We start from the raw sequence: 23,484 nt of genomic DNA, 5'->3' as shown, positions 1-23,484 counted from the left end.
ATGCCGGAGTTCTGGCTCAGAGCCCTCACCCACTTCAGACCCCCGCCCCTTCCTGTCCCTCCTCCTGGGACCCAGGAGTCTAGATCCTCATCCTTCTCCTTTCTCTGGGAACCAAGAATCTGGACCCCAGGTCCCTTCTGCCCCCGTACCTAGGAGTCCAGTCCCCCAGGCACCCTGCCTCAGACCAGGGAGTCCCCACCTCCTAAGCATCCTCTCTCAGACCCAGGTGTCAGAACCCCAGCCCCCTCCTCCCTGGGGACCTGGCATTCAGCCATTTCTCTTCGTCCAGCTGTTATTTCTCGCCCTTTAGAACACACAGGCGGAATGTGGGGCGGCAGGGGAGGGTTGGGAGGGCGTCTGATGCCTCCCGGAGCCTCCTGGGAGTCTCTGGACTCCTTAAAGGGCTCCCCCTGGGGGCCCACCTGTCCGCCCTAGGGCCCGTTGGGACACAGCTGCGTTCAGAGGAACAGGAGGAGGTCCGCGGACATGCCCGAGGCAAAACCAGGTGGCTGTGGGGACTCCCCCTCTATGTGGAGATACAGTCTTCTTTTCTGAATGGAGACTGGGGGCTCCTCCCTCCAAGGGGTTGGGAGAACGGGGTGCCTTCGCTGTGTGGGGAGGGGCTCCCTTCCTTGGTGGGTTAGGAGGGTCCCATACCTGTGTTGGGTGAGGGGGTTCCCTCCTTCCCTGTCTGGAGGAGGAGGTGGGTTCCTTTCTCTGCAGGGAGTTGGGAGCTTATCTCCGGGTGCAGATGGAGAATGTCTCATTGTGGATTTGAGTTCCTTTTTTTGATAGGGGTGAGAGGTCTCTATATGCAGACTTGGGGAGTCTTTGCAGGGTGATTGGGGTCCTCTACATTTGGGGGAGTCTTCTGGGAAGAGATTGGGGTCATTTCTGAGTGAGGATTGTGGTCTTTCCCTGTAGGCGAATGAGACCCTCATGTGTACAGATATTAGCAGTTCCTGTCTCCATGTTGGGGAGAGCTCTTCTCTTTAAAAGGACAAGGGGACCTCCTTTCAATGGGAATTGGGGCTTTCCCTTGTAGGAATTAGGGGACCTTCATACAGAGGCTGAATAGCCTTTCTTTAGGTGCAGTTTTGGGGCCCTTCTTTGAATTGGACTTGGGGGTATTTCTTTATACAGGGATGGGGTTTTCTCTCTATGCAGAAGTGAGCAGAAGAGGCACAAGCCCCCTGGGGAGGACCCCTGTTTCTGGTGTGTCCCATCTGCTGGCCCCAGGCCAATCAGGCTGAGGGATGGGGGTACAGACCCTAGCTGTAGCTGGGGCCCCGGCAGGCCAGGCGCCAGCAGGCAGGGCCGGCGAAAAGATGCTGTGGTCAGCGTGAAGTGTCCAGTTTCCAGCCCAGGGGAAGAGCTAATTATACCGGCAAGTCCTAAAAGGTCAAGGCTTGGTGGCCCCAGTGGATGAGGCATGGCCCGCCTGGGCAAGGAGAAATCTGATCGCCCAGACTCTCGGATTAGAGATAAATTTACACCTGGACGGCTGGACTCCAGGTTCTGAAGGAGGAGGGGCCTGGGGGCCTGCATTGCTGGGTTCTGGAAGAGGGGAGCGCCAAGCGCGTGCTCAACTGTGAACATCTCCTCCCTCATAGAGACCAAAAAGGCCCCCGCAGGCAAAGATGCCACCAAACCAGCTCCCAAGGAAGCCCCCCAACAAAAGGCTCCTACAGAACCCCCTAAAGGTGAGACGGGTTCCGGCAGGCTGGGCAGAACCTGGCGCCTCATCTCCCAGGCTCCCCCGCATCTCTGCACCCTCCCTGCTCTCTATCCTTTAGTTCTTCCTCCCCATAGTTTCAGAGCTGACCTGCCCTCCCTTGCTCACAACCCTCCACGGCTCCTCAGCGCCTCCAGGACAGAGCCCAGCCCCTCAGCCTGACCTTTGTACCCCCAACGACCAGCTGGTTCATCACTGAGTCTTGCACAGCTCTGGATGCCCCAGTCCATCCTGACACCTCTCCCACCCTAAAGCTCCATTTAAGACCGTCCAGTTCACAGATGAAGAAACTGAGGCCCGATGGGGTGGGGGAGCCTGGCCAAGGCTTGAGTGATGCATGGTCTTTTCCAGGTCAGGAAAAACCGCTTTGCCCCCATGGTCTTTGGTTTCTGAGCAGAAGCTAAAGCTTAAAGACCCGCCCCCATTAGCTTAAAACCCCGCTCCCAGAGTGGCCTGCTGCCCCCTCTCTGGCCTGTCTCAGACCCCCTCATCCTGTCTCCTGAGCAGAAGCCCCGCCTGAGGACCAGTCTCCCACTGCCGAGGAGCCCACAGGCATTTTCCTGAAGAAGCCAGACTCTGTGTCGGTGGAGAATGGTGAGTGGCACCTGGGGGAGGAGAGGGTGGGGATCTGGGGGAGGAGGGGCCTGGGGGCTCCCAGCCCCAGTCCTCTCTGCAGAGTCTGATGTCCCGCCCAGCCACCGCCTCCCACCCCCCCACCCCCCCCAGGAAAGGAAGCAACGATCGTGGCCAAGGTGAATGGGAAAGAGCTGCCGGCCAAACCTACCATCAAGTGGTTCAAGGGAAAGTGGCTGGAACTGGGCAGCAAGAGCGGGGCCCGATTCTCCTTCAAGGAGACCCACGACTCTGCCAGCAATGTGAGGACCCTGCCGGGGTGCAAGGGCATGCGGGCCAGGGCTGGAGGTCACGTGGGGCTGCTTCATAGAGGTTGTGCTGGGCAGGAGAGGATAATGGGTTAGGGTGGGGTGCACTTGGGCGCAGCATGTGCATGTCCAGAGAAGCCTCGGGGTCAAGGAAGCGGGCCCTCCGGGATCATGACTGTCCAGGTACAGGAAGAGACAGGTGGCCCCTCCTGTGGGGGTGGTGAGGACTGAGAGAGAGAGCTGTGCAGTGGGCTCTGGGGGATGTGGGGTGGCACTGGGGGGCGGTCGTATACACCCACACCCCTGGCCCGGTCCCCAGGTGTACACTTTGGAGCTGCACATTGGGAAGGTGGTACTGGGGGACCGTGGGGATTACCGCCTCGAGGTCAAAGCCAAGGACGTCTGTGACAGCTGTGCCTTCAACATCGATGTAGAGGGTGCGCTGGTGGGGGTGGGGGCAAAGGGTTTGGGTCTGGTGTAGGGGGATGGATATGCCAGTCAGGTGTTGGGAAAGTGAACAGATGTGGGGGTGAGGCAGGCACAAGTGTTTGGAGGGTGGAGCACAGTTGCAGGGGTCAGGGTATTCAAAACTGGGGAGACAGTCTACAGGTTTAGAGCATGAGGAGGTGTAGATTTGGGGGTGAAAGAGTCCAGGGATGTAGGGTGTGCTTATGAGGCTTGGGGGGTGAGTTATGCAGATTCCAGGGCACAGTGAACAGATCTGAGCAAGGGGCACTAAGGGTTCAGGGAGGGAGGGTATGTCTCAGGTTTTAGAGAGGAAGGATGTACAGGTTTAGGGTGAGGGTATACGGGATTATTGAGAGGGTACATGGATTTGGTGTATGGAGCCCTGAGGGCGTACGGGTTTTGAGGGTCTGCAGCCCAGAATGTGTGTGGGCTTAAATATGGATGGCAAGGGAATGAGGCTGTGTAGGCCTGGGGAAAAGGGCCAGTGGGTCCAGGAGTGAGGGCGTATAGGCTGCTGAGGGTGGTGCATGGCCGCCAGGGAAATGAGTCTAGAAGTAGAGGATGTCCAGGTCCCAGTGAGAGGGTGTGCTGGTCCAAGAGATGGAGGGGAAAGGGGTCTGGGGAAAGTTGTGCAGGCCAGGAAGGGCATGGTTGGTCTTAGATCAAGTCTTGCCTCCAGCTCACCTTCCCTTCCCCCATCGCCTCTCCCCAGCGCCCCGTCAGGACTCAGCTGGGCAGACTCTAGAAAGCTTCAAGCGTTCGTAAGTGACCTTGGACCCTGGGGAGGGGTGGGGGTATGTCCTGGTGCCAGGGACCATGGGACGGTCTCCCTTGGGAGGGGGAGCTGTGGGAGAAGGGAGGATCAGGGAAGGCAAGGAGTGGGAACCCAGGGTGAGTCTGAGGGTCAGGATCTCAGTGGGGTTCACACCCTCTCTCACTGGCTACAGGGGCGAAGGGAAGTCAGATACTGCGGGTGAGCTGGATTTCAGCAGCCTGTTGAAGAAGAGGTAAGCCCACCCTGCCTGGCGTGGAGAGGGGAGATGGGGGCTCAAGGAGGAAAAGGATGGTGGGTGTGGTCCCCCTGCCCCCGTTGCTTTCCCACTGCCATCCTGGGACTCCACCACCCCTCTATCTACTCATCCCCGCCCACCCAGCCACCTGTCCATCCATCCATCCACCCATCCACCCATTCATCCACACCCCCCCACCCATAACCCCACCCAGCCAACCATCTGCCCATCAGTTCTCCTACCTCCCTCTCTTTAACCCATCATTCTCACATCCACTTTCCTGTCCACTCAGGCTCCAATTCACCTACTCATCCACCTGTTCACCCACCCAACCGTCCATCCACTTGTCCCCCCACCCACCCACCAGTTTGTCCACTCATCCATCCACCCAACCAGCCACCTATTTATCCATCTGCTAATTCACCCACCCACCCATCAGTCTGTTCACTCATCAGTTCATTCAACCAGCTACATATTTATCCATCTACGAATCCACCCATTCACCTATCTGCCCATTGTCTATCCATCTGCCTACATATCCATTCATTTACTCACCTTCTTTCCACCTGTCTACCCACGCATCCGCCATTACACTCAGCCATCCATTCATTAACCCATTCATTCATCCTTCACCTACCTACTCCATCATCTGCTTCCCCACCTACTGAGGTACTCACCAATTCACCTTTCCACCACCTATTTGTCTACCATGCATCCACCCTCCCACTTGTGTATCCATCTGCACCCGCATCTCTTTCCCAGCTGAGTCCAGCATCCCACCCACCTATACACTCACCCACCTAGCCATCTAGACAGGCATTTCTGTATCAACTGTTCACCTCAATGACGCACCCATCTACCCAGAGAGCTGTTAGAGCGATCTGTATGAAATTGCTATTCTGTGGGCAAAAAGTGATTGGATATCAGCACTTTCAAATTGTTCACCATTATGCTCGTCCAGTTATTCAGTATCTGCTGTCCACCTATCCAACTTTCTACCACTCATCTATGCCCATTATCAAAGCCTCGACAACCCCATTTACTAATAGATTCACCTGTTTTTCTTTACCCAGCCAGCTGTCTTCCCAGCCATCCTCCATCAACCCTCCCACCTATCTTAATGCCACCCATCCCCTACCAACCCACTTACCCACTGACCCATTCATCCATCAGCCTAGCCATCCATCGACCCCTCCACCCATTTATCAGTTCTCCACCTAATGCTCTGTACGTCAATCAGTCCAGATAGTCACATGTCCTCAGATTCTATCTACCCTTCTCCACTCATCTAGCCTTCTTTTGTTCCCTTCCCTTCCTTCCTTCTTTCCAGAGATCCATTCACTCTCTCAGTCATCAAACATCTTCTGAGACCTACCAGGCCCTGAGCTGAGATCAGGGGACAGAGAGATGTTTGACTGGTTCCGTGACATTGAGTTGCTCACTGCCTTGGGAATATGGGTCTGGTCCAACATACACAGACACAGACCAAGACTATTTAGTGTGTTCAGAGAGAAGGTCCCACAAGGGCCTTGTGTGAGCCCAGAGTGAGGGCAACTCATTGCCTGAGAGCACAAGGAGTGCCTCAAGGAGGAGGGAGCTTTGGCACTAGTTCTTGTAGGATGAAGAGAAGGTGGAGAGAGGTCATTTAGGCAGGAAAACATTTTGGGCAGAGGTTGGGAGGCAGGAGAGTGCCCAGAGTGTTCAGGAAAAGGCAAGTAGTGTGGTTTGATACTTGCGGGAGTGGTGAAGGGATGGTGGGTGGGCTTGTGATATCCAGGCTGAGCTGCTGGGGTTTCCTCCTGAGGGCAGTGGGGAGCCACGGAAGAGTTCTGAGCAGGAAAGGAATGGCATCTGATGTGGAGGTCAGAAATCTCCCTCTGGGGCCATCTGGGGAACGGACTGGAGGGGAAGAGATGGGATGGAGGGCAGAAGGCCAGGGAGGAGGCTGGGGTGATGGTTAAGGGAAAACAGACTCAGAGAAAGGACCACAGCAAGTGGGTTGAGAAGGCAGAGAGGGAGACCACCTCCTCACTCCCTGGTGGCCCCGGCCTGCTCTCCCCACCTGCAGGCAGGTGGTTGAAGAGGAGAAGAAAAAGAAAAAAGATGACGATGACCTCGGCATCCCGCCTGAGATTTGGGAGCTCCTGAAAGGAGCAAAGAAGAGCGAGTACGAGAGAATCGCTTTCCAGTATGGCATCACTGACCTCCGGGGCATGCTGAAGCGGCTCAAGAAGGCCAAGGTTGAGGTCAAGAAGAGCGCAGGTCAGCGCCGGTCTGAGGGGAGATGGTCTCTGCCCGTAGGGACCCCATCATCATGCATGTCTGATGTTTGGACCCTGGATCTATCTTCTGGAGGTCCCAATCTGAGGAATAATAGAGAGCCCTGTTCTCAGGGGCCTCCAAGTTCATAGGAAGCTTTCTGACCTTGACTTTTGAGAGCCCGTGGTCTGGGGAGGGAGACTTGGCAGCTCAGGGCAGTGAGAACCCTTCAGCTTCACCCCACCTTGCATCCCTCTAACCCCAGCCTTCACAAAGAAGCTGGATCCAGCCTACCAGGTGGACAAGGGCAACAAGATCAAGTTGGTGGTAGAGATCAGCGATCCAGACCTCCCCCTCAAGTGGTTCAAGAACGGCCAGGAGATCAAACCAAGTAGCAAGTATGTGTGTGGGTGTTGGGGGAGGGCAGTCCGCAGTTGGAGGGGATATGAGTCCCGGAGAGAGTGAAGTAAGGCCGTTCACTCGTAACCCAGAAAGGACACTCCCTCACCCGTATGAAAATGCAAATACCTCGGGAGGGAAAAATAGATAAATGGAGAACAGGAATTCAGTTAGAAGAAACCCAAACGGCCCATACACTGTGAAGTGCACATTCAACCTTGTAAACAACAGCAACGTCAATAATAATAACACAAATCAAAACAGCAGTCTTTCTGTTCCCCAAGTGGGCAAAGACTTTACAAAATGATAAAACCTAGTGCTAGAGAAGACCTAGGGAAATAGGTCTACAAGTGCTGCTGGTGGGAATGTAAATTGGCAAATTGCTGAAAGGTCAGTGTATTAAAAAAAGCCTTTAGACTATGCAATTCTAGGCATTTACCATAATGGCGTTACCATGGTTATGCATATGTAGCTGCAAGGGTGTTCACTGGAGCATTTGCAGCAAAAAATGGAAAACAATCAAAATATACAATTCCGTACTAAGGTGCTGGGCGGTCACTAAAAAAGATAATCTAAAATACATACTAACACAGGAAGCTGTTCGGGATTAGTGGTATGTGAGGGGAGGGTATAATTCAGTGGGAGGGTATATGCTTAGCATGCACGAGGTCCTGGGTTCAATCCCCAGTACCTCCGTTAAGATAATATAAATAGATAGATAGATAGATAGACAGATAGACAGATAGATAAACCTAATTACCTCCCCCTCAGCCAAAAAAAAGTGAATTTAAAAAAAGGGTGAGGGAACAGTATAGCTCAGTGGTAGAGCACATGCTTAGCATGCACCGTCCTGGGTTCAATCACCAGTACTGCCATTAATAAGTAAACCTAATTCCGCCCCCTACCCAAAAAACAAAACAAAACAAAACAAAACAAAAATAAAAGAATCTCAACAACAAAAAAAGAGGGGTATTTCTCAGGATTGAGGCTGGTGGGTAGCTCTCCTCTTAGAGATTTTTTGGGGAGCCAGGCTCCACATTTTTGGCTACACCGTTTTCTTGTGGCACTGTCCTCCTTTGCATGATTGACCATGTTGGGTCATGGGCACATCTGTGTCTATCGGACAGGAAGAGGGAAGGAGACAAGTCTAGAACAAGCATCTCAACATTGGAGATGACCTAGCATTTTGTGCACATCACATCTGCTCCCCTTCTGTCAGTCCAAGCTCAGTGGTGCAGCCATCCCAGCTGCAAAGGAGGCTGGGAAATGTAGTCCTTTAGGTGGGTACCACTGCTAAATAGAAGAGAATGGCTATAGATGGACAGTTCGCATTTCCACTGTGGTTATTTAAATACTAGAAATTAGACCATCTATCCCCGCCTACACAGTCTGGCTCTGGTATGGAGTGACTTGTCCTGAGAACTGGTGGGTGGGTGCAAGATCTCTTCCATGCCCTGTATTGAGCTGAGGTTTTTGTACCAGGTATGTGTTTGAGAATGTTGGTAAGAAGCGAATTCTCACCATCAACAAGTGCACATTGGCAGACGATGCTGCTTATGAAGTTGTCGTCAAGGATGAGAAGTGTTTCACTGAGCTCTTTGTCAGAGGTGAGGCCGGGATCTGGGCGTAAGCTTGGGAGTGGGGGTCTGGAGGGGGTCCTGAAACTACTGACCTCCTGTCTCCCTGTGCCCTACAGAACCTCCAGTCTTGATTATCACACCCCTCGAGGACCAGCAGGTGTTTGTGGGTGACCGAGTGGAAATGTCAGTGGAGGTGTCAGAGGAGGGTGCCCAAGTCATGTGGTAAGTGACTCTTACCTCTGATCTCCACACAGATGCCCGCAGCTTCTTTGCCTCAGCCCTGATCTTTAAGACCTCTCTTGAAGATTTCAGACCTTTACCTAATAGTTACCAGGAGACCTCAGCCTTTCTCTATAAATTCTGATCTTCATGCATGATCTCTTTCTGAAATTTCTGACCTCTACCCATCCCATCCTCTTCCAGATCTTTTTCCTGATCTCTGCTATTTCTTATTCATTAAGTTATTTATTCATCCATTCAACCAATTATCCATTCTTTGATTTACTCATGTATCCCTCCATCCCCCATCCATCCATCCATCCATCCCCTCATCCATCCCATTGATTCATCCATCCATCCACTCACCTATCTACCCATCCACTTGCCCATTCCTACATCTATTCGCCCATCCAACAAGTATTTATTGAGCACCTGTTGTGTGGTGGCACTCTTCTATGTATTGGAGATAAAATGGGGAGAATAACATGGCACCTGTCCTTGTGGAATTTATGATCTGGCAAATTGCTGGTGTGTGTGTGTGTGTGTGTGTGTGTGTGTGTTGCAGACAGACATTAATCAAGTCACCACACAAATAAATGTGAAACTTCTGTTTTGACAAGTGTTTCAGAGGAGCAATAACTGATGCTGCAGCAGCTTTTTAATAGAAGACGGACTCAGGAGGTCAGGGAAGGCTTCCTGGAGGAGGTGACGATTGAGTTGAGATTTGAATGATGAACAGGTAGAAGTGAGGTGGGAAGAGTGCCGCAGGCAGGGAAGCACCATTTATAGAGGGCACAATATTTGACATCTCTCTGTGACCCTGAACTTCCTCCACTCTCTGACCCCTTCCTGTGACCCCTTTTTGTGTCCATTTACTCCCAATTGAAATCTGTAGCCTGTGACCTCTTCCTCCTCTTTTTCTCCCCTGACCCCCACCTGTGACCCAGCCACTCCAGACGCCTCTGTCAACCTTTATCTCTCCTCCCTCTCATAATCTCCCTTCTGACCCCTGATTCCTGCTCAGGACTGTCTGTCTGGCCCCTGACTCATGTCTGACATCCAGACTCAGAGCTAAGCAGGCTCCTCACGTCTCCCTTCATGTTCCTTCCAACCAGGATGAAAGATGGCGTGGAAATGACGCGGGAGGATTCCTTCAAGTCCCAATACCGCTTCAAGAAGGACGGGAAGCGCCACATTCTCATCTACTCAGAAGTCACCCTGGAGGATAAGGGTCACTACCAGGTCATGACTAATGGCGGCCAGTGTGAGGCCGAGCTCATTGTGGAAGGTACGGGGCCTCCCGGTGGGGTGAGAGGCCTCACTGCACATGCTTATCCTTGCGGCTTAAAGCTCCCTGGGCCCCAGATCTTGGGAGTTGTCCCTGACTCCTCTCTTGGCCTCGTACCTTACGTTCAATTCACCAGCAAATCCTGGCGGCTCCACTTTCAAAGGCTATCCTGAATCTGATCACTTCTCCCCACCACCATTGCCCTCTCCTGGCCCAGATCTCCATCCCCTGGTGCCTGGACTATTTCTGTAGTCTCATCACTGCTTGTTCTGTTTCTACATCTGTGCCCCCGGCCCCTTACACCAGCCAGACTGATCCTCGTAAGATAGTCAGATGGTGAAACTGGACACCTGCTGTAGTCTAGTGCACAGTACTGGACCCCTGTCAATTTCCTAGTTTGGCTATCAGACTATAGTTACATAAGATGTCACCATTGGGGGAAGCTGGGTTAAGGGTATGTGGGACTCTAGGTGCTATTTTTGCAAACTCCTGTGAGTCTATAATTCTTTAAATATAAAAAGTAAAAAAAAAAAAAAAGGGCTGAGTCACTGATGGGCCAGGTAAATTATGATATTATATATCCATATGTAGCCATAAAAAGGACAATTAAAGCAATTAAAAAATTTTTTTTTCTGGGGGGTAGGTTATTAAGTTTATTTATTTAGTTATTTAAATTTTTTTTTACTGGAGGTACTGGGAATTGAATCCAGGAACTCATGTATGTTAAGCACATGCTCTACCACTGAGCTATACCCTCCCCTCAAGAAGGACAATTTTAAATTTACTGATTTGGAAGCATTTCCAAGGTATATTGTTAGATGAAAAAACAAATATGCCACTATTTGTATAGCAGGGAAAAGAGGGAGGAGGAAAGGAAGGAAGAAAGAAAGAAAATGTATGTACATATTGGCTTTTTTGGCTGTGAGCTAGCTGGATTTTACCTTAGAAAAAGGGATCTTGATCTTTGTGATTGGGAGTGTGGGTGAGAGATTTCCCCCTCTGTGTCTACATCCTCTTATCATTTTATTTTAAAGCCATGCAAGTGCATTGTTTTACTTAAAAAATAAAAATTAAGAAAAAACATGTAAGTCAGATCCCAGCCCTCCTCCCAACACCCACTAGTGGCTTCTGCCTCACTCAGAGCCAACGCAAAGTCCTCTCCTTGGCCCATAAGGTCTGTCTCTGCCTGTGTCACCTCCTATCAAGGCTGCCTCGCTCACTGCATGGGCCAGCTTGCTGTTTCCCAGAGCAACAAACCTGCTTTCCTCTGCAGGGCCTTTGCACATGACATGCCCTCTCCTTGGGGAACTTCCAGCCTCCCATGGACTGGTCCCTGCCTTCCCTTGGCCTCATCGCTCCCTCCTCTTATACATTTTTGTGTTTCTCCTTTCACCGTCTGTCTCCCCACTCAAATGTGAGCTCCATGAGGCCAGCAGGTTGTTTCTGGGCTGTTCACAGCCAGATCCCCGGTGCCTGGAACAATGCTTGGCCCACAGTGGGTGTTTGCCAATCTTTGTGGACTCACTGGAGTTTGATGGCTCCATCTCCTTCCCTCCCCATTCAGAGAAACAGCTGGAGGTCCTGCAGGGCATTGCAGATCTGACGGTGAAGGCCTCGGAACAGGCGGTGTTCAAGTGTGAGGTGTCTGATGAGAAGGTCACGGGCAAGTGGTACAAGAATGGGGTCGAGGTGCGGCCCAGCAAAAGGATCACCATCTCCCACGTGGGGAGGTACGGACGGCGGAGGTGGCCCACAGACTTTGCAGTTGGAAAGACCATGGCTTTATGTAATCATGAGCCTGAGGGTTGGTGGAAGCCTGGCTGATCTCAGATGGCCATCTTCCTGGGCTCTGTCAGGACCTCGGCTGGGACAACTGGGCTGCCTCTGCTCTGGTCCATGGGATGTCTCATCTCCTGGGAGGCTGGTCCTGGCATATTCACGGGGCAGATGCTGGGGCCCGAAAGAGAGCAGAAGCAAATGGGGCCTCTGAAGGCTGGGCTGGGCACTGTCCCAGTGTTGTTTCCACTGTATTCTATGGGACAAAGGAAGTCACAGGCTGCAAGGTGTTCCTTGCAAGGGGCATGGCTACAGAGAGGGGAACCTGTGGCCAACTATGATGGGGAGGGTATCTCGTTAGGGAAACAGGGGGCTGGAATTCAAAAGGTAGCAGGTGGACGCATGAGATAAACACCTGGTGATCAGCAGAATGCACAGAGCCACCAGGACGCTAACAGAATGTCGTGCCCTGGTGGGTTTCCTGACACTAGCTCTTGGCAGAATATAGGCTTTTTCTGGGTTCTGTGCAAGGACCCTGCCTGCTGGTGGCTTTGGTAATGGTGAGAACCAATCTTGATGCTTACAGGGCACTTACCACATGCCAGGGAGTTTTCTAAATGCTTCACAGCAACCCTCTTGTACAGCGTGATGATTACCCCTATTTTACAGAGGAAGAAACAGGGACACAGAGAGGTTAAGTGACTTGCCCAAGGTCACACAGCTAGGAAGGGGCAGAGGGGGACTTGAATCCAGGTCCTAGCATTCCAAAGCCCAAAATAAAAATGGTGATCATGAGCACATGGATGGCATTGCAGAGCGTGTTTCTTTGTGGTGGCCCCCATGGTGACCTGGCCTGCCCTCTGCCCTCTGTCCCCTCGCCATCTCCTTAGGTGTCACAAGCTGGTGATTGATGATGTCCACCCTGAGGATGAAGGAGACTACACATTTGTGCCTGATGGCTATGCCCTGTCCCTCTCGGCCAAGCTCAACTTCCTGGGTGAGGCTTTTCCCCCAGGGGCCATAGCACCCACCCTCCCAGACCCCAGGGCCCGGATGTCTCCCTTTAGGATTAAGCTTTCCTAACTGTATGCTGGGGAGGATAGCAGGTGCTTGTGGGAGGCGGGACAGTCATGGGCCTGAGTCTACCCCCAACCCCTCAGTTTCCAGGGTGATGCCAGGCCCTCCTCTCTGCTTCCGGGCTGTGAAAGTGGGAAAAGGGGCCCCATGGATTTAGACCTAACCATCTAGTCTTTGTCCTCCAGAAATCAAGGTGGAGTACGTGCCCAAGCAAGGTAAGGACCAGGGGCTGCTGTGGTAAGCTGGGGGCCCGGACTCCTGGGTCTGAGGGCGGAGGGGCTGGGGCCTGGATCTTAGTTTTCTATAGCCATTGGAACCCAGATTCTCAGGAGATCCTCTGGAGGGGATTGGGAAGGCCCAACTGCCCACTCCCAAGTTCCCTAGAATCTCGCCTCTGCCACCAGAGCCACCAAAGATCCACCTGGACTGCTCAGGGAAGACCTCTGAAAATTCAATTGTGGTCGTGGCTGGAAACAAGCTGAGGATGGACGTGTCCATCACAGGGGAGCCTCCTCCTGTTGCCACCTGGATGAAGGAGGATGAGGTATGCGGGGGGCTTCCCCTGTGCCCTGACTTCTGTCTCTCAGCTCTGTTGGGTGACTTTAGGCAAAGTGGTTTCCCTCTCTGTGCTTCAGTTTAGTTTCATTGTCTGTAAAATGAGGAGTATGATTCCTTCTTCAGAAGGTTGTTTTGAAGGTTGGAGATTATATTTGCTTATCACATGGTACTGGCCTAGCACATGATGGGTGTTCCATCCATCCATCCATCCATTAATCCATTGATCCATTAATTCATCAATCAGTCTAGCCATCCATCAACTCATTCATCTCACCATCTTTCTATTCATCAGTTAATGGGTTGGTTAATTGATTCATCCAGTAATTAATCCATCTGTCCATTTATCCATGAATCAATCCACTTACCCATCCATCCACCCATCTATCCATCCATCCATCCATCCATCCATCCATCCATTCAACAAGTATTTTCACCTTGTATGTTCCAGGCCCTGGGACAGTTCAATTTTTCTTCTCTCCTCTGGGCTTCAGTATCCTCTTCTGTAAAACGGATAGACTTGACTCAGTCTTCATTCATTCCTTCACTCAGCAAACACCCCCTGAGGTTTCCTCCATGCCAGGCTCCGTGCATAGGCACTGAGGATACAACCATGAATCAGACGCAGCCCCTGCCTTCCTGGAGCCTTCACTTTTGGAGAGAGGCAAACACGTGCCTAAACAGTCACAGTCCAGGGTGATTGGGGCTAAGCAAAAGGGAGGTACCAGAAGCTATGAGAATCCAGGGGATGGGCTCTCACTTGCAGCTGAGGGCGTGTAAGAGTGCTTTCCGAAGAGGTGACTTCTGGGTGGGTTCTAAAGGCTGGGTCATGGTAGAGCAGATGGAGAAGTGGGTCAGGGTATCGCATGCCCTGGGGAACAGCTTTGCAAACTCTCAGGGATGAGACAGCCTGGTGTTTGTAATGAAGGGTGGTGTTTGGAGGGCAAGGAGGGTGGTAGGGAGAGATGATGAGGCTGGATGCAGACCCAGCAGGTCCTCTTATGCTAGGTCCCTTGCCTGAGTGTTGTGTGGTCATGGGGGGACCCCTGGAGAATGTTGAGCAGGGAGGGGCAGAGGCCCATCTGGGTCTGGAGAGAGGGAGAGCAAGGCCGTCTGGTGGCTGTGTCCAGGTGTTCTCGGGCTCCGAGGGCAGGGTCCGCATCGAGCAGCGGAAGGACATCAGCAGCTTCGTGATCGAGAGCGCGGAGAGAGCCGATGAGGGCCGCTATACCATCAAGGTCACCAACCCCGCCGGCGAGGATGTGGCCTCCATCTTCTTGCGGGTTGTGGGTGAGCAGAGGGAACCGAGGGGGGCTGAGCCGGGGGTGCTTCTCTGAGGCCGGGAGGGGTCCTCTGACCATCCTCCATGTCCCCCCCAGATGTACCAGACCCCCCGGAGGCTGTACGTGTCACATCGGTTGGAGAGGATTGGGCCGTCCTTGCCTGGGAGCCACCCAAGTATGACGGGGGCCGGCCGGTCACCGGTGAGTGCTTGTGTGCCGGAGCCCCTGTGACCTCTGACCTCCCCTGTGTCCTAATGTCTCCCTGACCTCCAAGAGTCCTTAGCATCCGTAGTGACCACCCTCTGAGACCTGGTTTTCCGTCTTCAACATCCCACAATCCCTTTTGCCTTCCTCATCGTCCTTTACTCCCCATCGACATGGGAATCCTCACTTTGGCTAACAGCCTAGGATTTTCTTTTCTTTTTTTGCTTTTAATGGAGGAACTGGGGGTTGAACCCAGGACCTTGTACATGCTAAGTACAGCTCTACCACTGAGCTATTCCCCACCCTTTTTTTGTCTTTTTAAAAATTAAATAAAATTTATTTTTTGTTGGGGGAAGGTAATTAGGTTTATTTATTTATATATATATATTTTAGTGGAGGTACTAGAGATTGAACCCAGGACCTCATGCATGTCAAACACGCACTCCACCACTGACCTCAACCCTCCCCCGAGCCTAGGATTTTCTGTGACCTCTGACTCCCTGGTTCATGACCTGTGGCCCTTCTTGATCCCTGACCCCATAATGGATGACTTCTGACTGCTCTGTGACACTGAGATCAACCCAAGATTCATGGTCTTGGACCTCTCTGGTCATGTGACCTTTTGATGTGTCCCTGACTGCCCCAGCTGATGTGAGACCCCAGGCCTCCTTGTGACTGCCCACTTCTCTCTGCTTGGGGGGCCTCCAGGGTACCTCCTGGAGCGGAAGAAGAAGGGTTCTCAGCGCTGGATGAAGCTGAACTTCGAGGTCTTCACGGAGATGACCTATGAGTCCACCAATATGATCGAGGGTGTCCTTTACGAGATGCGGGTCTTTGCTGTCAATGCCATCGGGGTCTCCCAGCCCAGCGTCAACACCAAGCCATTCATGCCTATTGGTGATGTCCTCTGCACCCTCACCAAGCCCTCGTCCACCTCCGACCCATGTCCTGTCTGTCACTGTTCTCTGACCCTCCACCCTGGCCTTTGACCCCACTGTCTCTGCTGACTTCTGTCCCCTCTCATCCAGCAAGCCAACACCTTGACCCCCAGCCCCACCTCCCCTTCCTGACCTCTTCTTGACCCAGTATATCAGCCACCAACCCCTATGATCCTAGACTCTGTGCTGTCTCCCAAATATGTCATTGACCTCTGACCTCCCACACTAACACCCATCACTGCCCTTGGAGACCTCACTCCCTTGATACCTTATTTTAATGCTACATCCTTGCTCACTGACCTCTGACCCACCATACTGATCCCTTTCCTGACCAGTGAGTCCAATTCTGACCCCTGACTCCTCACTTACCCCTCCTCCCTTTTCCCTGAATTCTTACAGCACCCACAAGTGAACCTTTGCACCTGACCGTGGAGGATGTGACAGACACCACCACCACCCTCAGGTGGCGGCCCCCAGATAGGATTGGGGCAGGTGGCATCGATGGGTACCTGGTGGAGTACTGCCTGGAGGGCTGTGAGTCACCCTGTCGGGGCTGGTGGGGGGCAGTGGCTCGCACAGACCTGCAGTGGGTGTCCAGTCCGGAGACTGCAAACAGGGCAGGGCAGAGACAGATCTCTGGTGCAGTGGGCTACTCATATGTCTGTGTTTGCATGAATCCCTGGGATGGGCTGGGTCAAGCCAGGACCCCAGTGACCAGCTTGTCCTCTCTCCCTTCCTCTCTCCTTCCTCACTCCCTTCTTCCCTGTCCTGCACCCATCCTCCATACAGCAGTACATTTTCATCCATCCAGCTGTCCTTCCATCCAAGTATTTATTGACTACCTATATTCCCTGTTCCCCTGTTCTCTCCATTTATCCATTCATCTACCCATCCAACCAATCTTCCATCTATCCATGCATCCATCCATCCATCCATCCATCCATCCTTTGCATCTTTCCTTCCTTTTTCCCTTCCTTATTTTCCCCCTTTTATTTCTCTCTTCCTGCCTTCTATCCCTCCTTCCCTTCCTTCCCTCCTTCCTTTCCTTCCACTTGTCCACTCAGTCATCCATCCAACCATCTTTATATCCATCTGAAATTTTTTTGGATCCTCTAACTTTCCATCCATCCAGTAATATTTTTTCCGTTCATATAGCTACCTCTTCACCACTTTCTTCCCTCTCTGCCTCCCTTCTTTCTGTCCATCCATTTACCTATATGACCATCCAACCATCTAACTATCTGTTGTCTCTCCATCTGTCCGTCCATCCATCTATCCACGCATGCACCCATCCATCCACTCATACAGATTTCCACACATTCTCCTCTCCAGCCTCCACTGAACTAACCCGTATCAAGCACTGACTCCCCGCCAGGCATGGTGCCCCAGCTCTGGGGATACCTCTGACATGGTCCCCTCACTGGAGAGACAGATGAGATCATCTTGACACCATATCCCTGGCCTTAAGTCAGACAGATGTGGGTTCCAATCCTGTCCCTACACTTGTTAGTGCAGTGACGTTGGGCAAGTCTCTGAGCCTCAGTTTTTCTATCTAAAAATGGTGAAGACAGTTCCCATCTTGATAGGATACAGTGATGATTGCATTCAATAATGCATTTCAGTGATGGATGGCTGGACTCACATCAGTTTCTCCCCTCTTTCTCCCCAGCTCTCTTTACCCCATTCCCTTGCCCTAACCCGTCCCAATCTGCGTTTCAGAACCTACTTTTGTTAGCGTTCACCCTGCTGATTGGTGGTCTGACCCACATTGGTTCACCAACCCATGGCAATAAAACCAAGATGGAAAGGCACCTGTCACAGAGGCAGGCAGTCCGAGGAGCTGCCTCTAACTACCACCCCCAATTCCTTATCCTCTCTGAGCCTCAGTTTCCTCATCTCTAAAATGGGGATAACATGAGGTGGAGGCAGGAATTAAGGTGATAACATTAATTAGCTTGAACCTGGTCATAATAAATGCTCAAGAAATGTCAGCTGCAGTTATTCAGTACAGTGGGGCCCAAGGCATGGAAGGGAAGGGTCAACGAGTTGAGGGTCTCCTAGGAACATCTTAAAGGAGTGTGCCCAGCCTCGCTTCTCTCTCCTAGCTGACGAGTGGATCCCTGCTAACACGGAACCCGTCGAGCGCTGTGGCTTCACAGTCAAGAATCTTCCCACTGGAGCGAAAATCACTTTCCGCGTGGTTGGGGTCAACATTGCAGGGCGCAGCGCGCCAGCCACCCTGACGCAGCCGGTCACCATCCGGGAGATTGTGGGTGAGCCACTCCTGACCCCCAACCCTGCTCTCCTAAAGACCAAGTTGGTGTCATCATTAGGGCCTACCCCGACAACCTCCTAGCCACTGGTCTCTCTGACCCTGCCCGAGTGTCCCCTAGCCCGGAGCTGAGCCCCTCGCTGCGTTTGTGCCCTCAGAGCAACCCAAGATCCGGCTGCCCCGCCACCTCCGCGAGACTTACGTCCGCAAAGTGGGGGAGCATCTCAACGTCGTCATCCCCTTCCAGGTGCGTCGAGCTGGGGTCAGGGGCTCAGGGGGAAGGGGTCAGCTCCTGCGGGAGAGACCCTGGGCTCACCACTCCGGCCAACTCCGCGCTGCCCCTGCGCAGGGAAAGCCTCGGCCCCAGGTGGTGTGGACGAAGGGCGGGGCACCCATAGACACCTCCCGCGTGCACGTGCGCACCAGCGACTTCGACACCGTGTTCTTCGTGCGCGAGGCGGCCCGCTCTGACTCCGGGGAGTACGAGCTCAGCGTGCAGATCGAGAACATGAAGGACACGGCCACCATCCGCATCCGGGTCGTGGGTGTGTGCCCGCGGGGCCAGGAGGGGACGGAGGAGGAGGTGATGGGGAGGGGAGGATGACGAATAAGGAGGGAAGTGGAGAGATTGGGACCCGGGAGGGTATGAGGTGGGAGTGGCGCAAAAGGTGACTAAAAGGGAGTGGGGAAACGGCCTGAGAGAGATCCAAGGTGATGGGGGTGCGGGAGAAGGTGGGGAGCCGACATTTAGGCTTAGGCTGACTTACAAAGACCCCGCACTTCCAGAAAAGGCAGGGCCGCCCGAGAACGTGATGGTGAAGGAGGTGTGGGGTACTAACGCGCTGGTGCAGTGGCAGCCCCCCAGGGATGACGGCAACAGTGAGATCACCGGGTATTTTGTCCAGAAAGCCGACAAGAAAACCATGGTGAGAGACTGGAGGGGCCCGGCGTGGGTTAAGACTGAGGGGAGAAGAGCTGGCGGGATGGTCAGAGCAGGTGTGTTGTTCCCATTTCCCAGCTTGGGGCAACTGAGGCCCGGAGAGATTGGAGAGTGGGCCAGGGCTGGGAAGGAAGACTTTTGATTGACATTTGATGTGTAATAGGTTTTCCTGTTCTTTTTTTAAACTTGTTTAAAATTTTTATTTTGTAAAAATTTAAACTGTTTTGTTTTGTTTTTAAATTTTTTCTTTTTAAAAATTGTTTTATTTGCCTTGTTCTTTTTTTTTTAATTGAGGTAAAATTCACATAATGAAATTTAGTATTAACCATTTTAAGGTGGTGGCATTTAGTACCATCCCAGTGATTTTTGTGTGTGTGTGTGTTTGGGGGGCCGTTAATTGAGTTTATTCTATTTATTTACTTTTAATGGAGGCATTGGAGATTGAACCCAGGACCTCGTGCATGCTAAGCATGCATTCTACCACTGAGCTATACCCTCCCCCACCCTATCCCAGTGTTTTGAAACCACCGTCTCTATTTTGTTCCAAGATATTTGCATCACCTCAAAAGGAGATCCCATGCCCATGAAGCAGTCACTCCCCATTCCTGCCCACCCAGCCTCTGGCAACCATCCATCTGCTTCCTGGCTGTGGATTTGCCCATTCTGGACATTTCATATGGACACAATTACACAGTGTGTGTGTGTCTGGTTTCTTTCACTCAGGAACATGTTTTCTAGGATCACCCACATTGAAGCAGGTATCTGAGCTTCCTTCCTTTTCACAGCTGAGTACTAGTCCATGGTTGGACTGTGCCATGTTTTGTTTCTCCTTTCACCCGCTGACAGACTACTGGGTGATTCCTACCTTCCCAGCGCTGCTGGGAATGGGGGCTTTTGTGAGCTAGGCACCCTCTTGGATGTGCTTTCCTAACCCCCCCCCACCCCCCGGCCCTTCTTGGTTCTGTGTCCCTGACTCTTTCGGTCCCTCCCCATTCCCCCCACTAGGAGTGGTTCAACGTCTACGAACACAGCCGGCACACCTCCTGCACCGTGTCCGACCTCATTGTGGGCAACGAGTACTATTTCCGAGTTTACACTGAGAACGTCTGTGGGCTCAGTGACTTACCTGGTGTCTCCAAGAACACGGCCAAGATCCTCAAGACAGGTATGGCCGCCCCCCCTCCCCCACCACGGGGCCAGTCCCCTCTCTCTCGCGACTGGGTTTTGAACTTAATTCCTCTGACCATCCTTCTCCCCGGACTCAAAGTTGGAGAGGCTGTCCAGAGCCAGGATCAGTCACCTTACAAGTGTATCTGCCTTCCCCCAGGTATCACCTTCAAAACTCCTGAGTACAAGGAGCATGACTTCAGATCGCCTCCCAAGTTCCTGACCCCTCTACTTGACCGGGTGGTCGTGGCTGGCTACGCAGCCGCTCTCTACTGTGCTGTCAGAGGCCACCCAAAGGTGCCATGTGTGTGCACGCATGTCTGTGTGTAACCCTGAAGGGAAATCTTCACCAAGGTGAAGCCCCCTCTCCTCCCCGCCACACTGGCTCTTCCTCCCCAAGTTCTCTTTCTTCTGCTCATGGGATTTGCTCAATTTTAACACTTTCCATCTCTCTAAGTCACTATTACAATCCAACTTCCCTCAAAACCAGAAATCTTTGGTGGGGAGGGGGTCTAAACCACCAAGGCTTCCAGGCATCTTTCCTGTCCCATCCGGTTTCTATTCTGCTCTCTGGGAATATGGACACACCTTGAACTTCAAGGACTCACCTAGACCAGGGGTTGGTAACTACAGCCCTTGGGCCAAATCCATCCGCCACCAGTTTCTCTAAATAAGATTTTATTGGAATGTGGCCATGCACTCCGTTTTGTGTGCTATCCGTGGCCCAGAGCCCACAGGCCCCGCAAAGCCTAAAATATTGATTACCTGGCCCCCGCAGGCCCCTTTTGCCGACTTCTGATCTAACTCTAGTTTTTAGCTTCAGCTCCCAAAGGCATACCCCCTCTGTAGGGGTTCTTTACTTCCCCTCCTCCATCGCTTTCTACCACTTTATTCATTAACTCCACCTGTTCATTCATTCCACTCCTTTATTCACCTACCAATCTGTTCATTTACTCCATTCATTCATTTGCTCCATTTTCTTAGTTATGTCATTCATTCATTCATTCATACTTTCAACACACATTTTCAGAGGCTTTCTGTGTGCTGGTGAATTGGATGAGGAGATTCTGTGGGTTGGGGGAGACTGCCATTAATCCAAACTCACACAAATGACTATAAAATTATAAAGGGTGGTGAGTGTGTTAGACAAATGCAGACAGTCATGTAGGTGTTCCTGTTCCAGCCTAGCGGCTGGGGTGGGAAGTGACAGGTGAACTGAGACCTGAAAGACAGGCAGGTGCTGATTAGGTGAAAGAGGAGGGAAGAGCAGTATTGGAACAGGGAACAGTCAGTGCCAAGGTCCTGAGGTGGGAACCTGTCTGGTCTGTTTGAGGAACAGTGAGGCAGCCTGTGTGGTTGGAACAGAGGTAGGGACAGGGTGGGAAGTGAGGGCAGAGGAGTAATGGGACCAAATCATGAAGGGCCCTGTGGGCCACCACAGGGAGTAAGCGCTTCTTCTTTAGAAGAGGAGACTGAGGGTCAGAGAGGGGAAGTGACTTGCCTAAGATCATCCAGCCACAAGTAGGAGGGGGCACAGCCAAAAGGAGAACCCACATCTGTCTCTCAAGGCCCATCTTGCCATTGCCCAGGGAACCCTCTATAATGTGGCTTCCTCTCTCACTCCTTTCAACAGCCGAAGGTGATCTGGATGAAGAACAAGATGGAAATTGGTGAAGATCCCAAGTTCCTGATGACCAACCACCAGGGGGTCCTGACGCTGAACATCCGCCGCCCGTCCCCCTTTGACTCGGGGACTTACTCATGTCGGGCAGTAAATGAGCTGGGGGAGGCCCTGGCCGAGTGCAAGCTGGACGTCCGAGGTGAGGATGGGATGGCCCCCAGTGCTTTGCCTGGCTAACCTTTACAAAGCTCCCCAGAGGCCTGGGCTGAGCAGTGCTGAGAATGGAGCCTAGTCAGACTAGGATTATGATTGGGAAGCTGATTCAGACCCCAACAGGGATGTGTGGGGAGTGAAGGCAGCACAGGGTCTTGTAGGGATGGCGGAGGGGAGAACCTGAGTCCGAGGTTTTCCCAAGGAGCTGAAGGACAAAGAAGAGGTGAATGAGGGTGAGAACAGCTTAGCAAAGGATCGTTAAGGCTTCAGTGCACCTAGGACTATGTGGGGAGATGTGTGGACACAGCATTGAAACCAGCGTGGGGGTGGCAGAGGATGGGGGGCTGTGGGAACCTGGGAAAATGTCACCCTCCTCCACAGCCTGTCCCCAAGCTCCATCCCTCCTGTCCCTGCCTCTCTGCCCCACAGCCCCAACCTCATTTATCCTCTTCCTCCTGAATTCTCTCCCAGCCTCCTGGCCTCCAGTCTCTCTCTCCAGTGCACCCCCCACAAGGCACTAGTGGGAGCTCCATATCCCGAGTTGACCTATTCACAGCCCTCCCTGGGGTCCCCAGCAACCCCAGAGCTCCTTAGCCTGGGGGTCATGGTCCTGCATCTGTCACCCATCCACCTCCGGCCCTCTCCCTCCGTTTTCCAGCCATACTGAGCTGTTGGCGATTGGACAAACTGGCTGTGCTTTCTCTGGCCCCTGGGACCTTGCACATGCTGTTCCCTGTAGCCAGCATGCTCTTCCTTGCCTCCTCCACCTTGGGCTTCAGTCCATCAAACATTCACCCACCAAGACTTGGTAGGGAGGGTCCCTCAGGGGCGGCTGATATTAATATGGGCTTCCAGAGGACCCTCCCCGGCTGTGGCTCCCCCTGGCTCTGATGACAGCCCAGCAGACAGAAGTGACTGCAGTCCTCTAGCAAAGGGCCCAGAGATACCACTTTCCAAGCACTTCCTGCACTTCCCGTCATTCTACAGCACTGCTCTTCCAGGCTGATCCAGTTCCTAAGGTTCTGTTGTCCCCTTTATCGACTATTGAATATGCTCAGAAATATCCCTGCTTTAGGATTCCAGTGACTGCTTGTCACCAGCAGCTGCTAAGAAATCAGAACGTCCCGGTTTGGGGTTTAGAACTATAGGAATTAAGGGCGCAGTTAAGTGGAGTTGACCCAGTGCAGAGCTGGGTGGTGAAGGGAAAACTTGCTCCCCCTGCTGGTCAAATGAGTCCAGCCAACAGAGGGGCGGGGACCAGGGGCACAGGCATGTTTACCACCCTTTCCTCTTTTCCCTACAGTGCCACATTGAAGTTCTCTCTCTCACCGGCCAAGATGACTGGCTGCTAAGTCCTAACCTGGACTTCCCCGAACACGTTTCCCTTTCTGGAGTTATCAGAGATAATAGTCTTGCCTTAGACTTGCACGTGTCTGTACTTCTTGGGTCTGTGGCACCGCCTTCCTAGTCCTGTAGGGCTTAGTCACCTGGGGTGGGTGGGTGATGGGGACAGCCAAGTTGGAATGGCAACCGCGATACGGCTACCTTGATAAAACCCGACCACACTGGGGCCGCGGTCTTGGATAGCTACTTCAGTGA

General features: G+C 52.6%; 1 protein-coding gene and 1 long non-coding RNA gene across 2 annotated transcripts; one reads left to right on the top strand and one right to left on the bottom strand.

Annotated features, from left to right (window-relative positions):
- Positions 1-347: 347 nt before the first annotated feature.
- Positions 348-23,311, top strand: MYBPC2 (myosin binding protein C2). The gene is made up of 28 exons (XM_032487638.1): positions 348-505; positions 1,614-1,703; positions 2,243-2,329; positions 2,462-2,610; positions 2,936-3,053; positions 3,797-3,845; positions 4,032-4,091; positions 6,163-6,356; positions 6,619-6,751; positions 8,235-8,359; positions 8,449-8,554; positions 9,667-9,839; positions 11,404-11,569; positions 12,506-12,612; positions 12,878-12,907; positions 13,097-13,236; positions 14,378-14,537; positions 14,627-14,731; positions 15,443-15,631; positions 16,072-16,206; positions 17,778-17,945; positions 18,103-18,191; positions 18,294-18,489; positions 18,731-18,870; positions 19,890-20,049; positions 20,212-20,348; positions 21,685-21,871; positions 23,189-23,311. Exons 1-28 carry the CDS (start codon positions 487-489, stop codon positions 23,197-23,199), a joined length of 3,423 nt encoding a protein of 1,140 aa, XP_032343529.1. The 5' UTR covers positions 348-486; the 3' UTR covers positions 23,200-23,311.
- Positions 11,579-13,750, bottom strand: LOC116666045. Its single transcript, XR_004322899.1, has 3 exons — positions 13,685-13,750; positions 12,211-12,273; positions 11,579-11,789 (listed from the first exon to the last, which is right to left on the bottom strand). It is a non-coding gene; the product is annotated as an uncharacterized LOC116666045 (long non-coding RNA).
- Positions 23,312-23,484: the final 173 nt, after the last annotated feature.

The sequence above is a fragment of the Camelus ferus genome, chromosome 9 (assembly GCF_009834535.1).
Source record: "Camelus ferus isolate YT-003-E chromosome 9, BCGSAC_Cfer_1.0, whole genome shotgun sequence".
Taxonomy (NCBI): Eukaryota; Metazoa; Chordata; class Mammalia; order Artiodactyla; family Camelidae; genus Camelus; species Camelus ferus.
The sequence above is the reverse complement of the archived record's forward strand: the minus strand, read 5'-3'. Positions and strand labels throughout refer to the sequence as shown.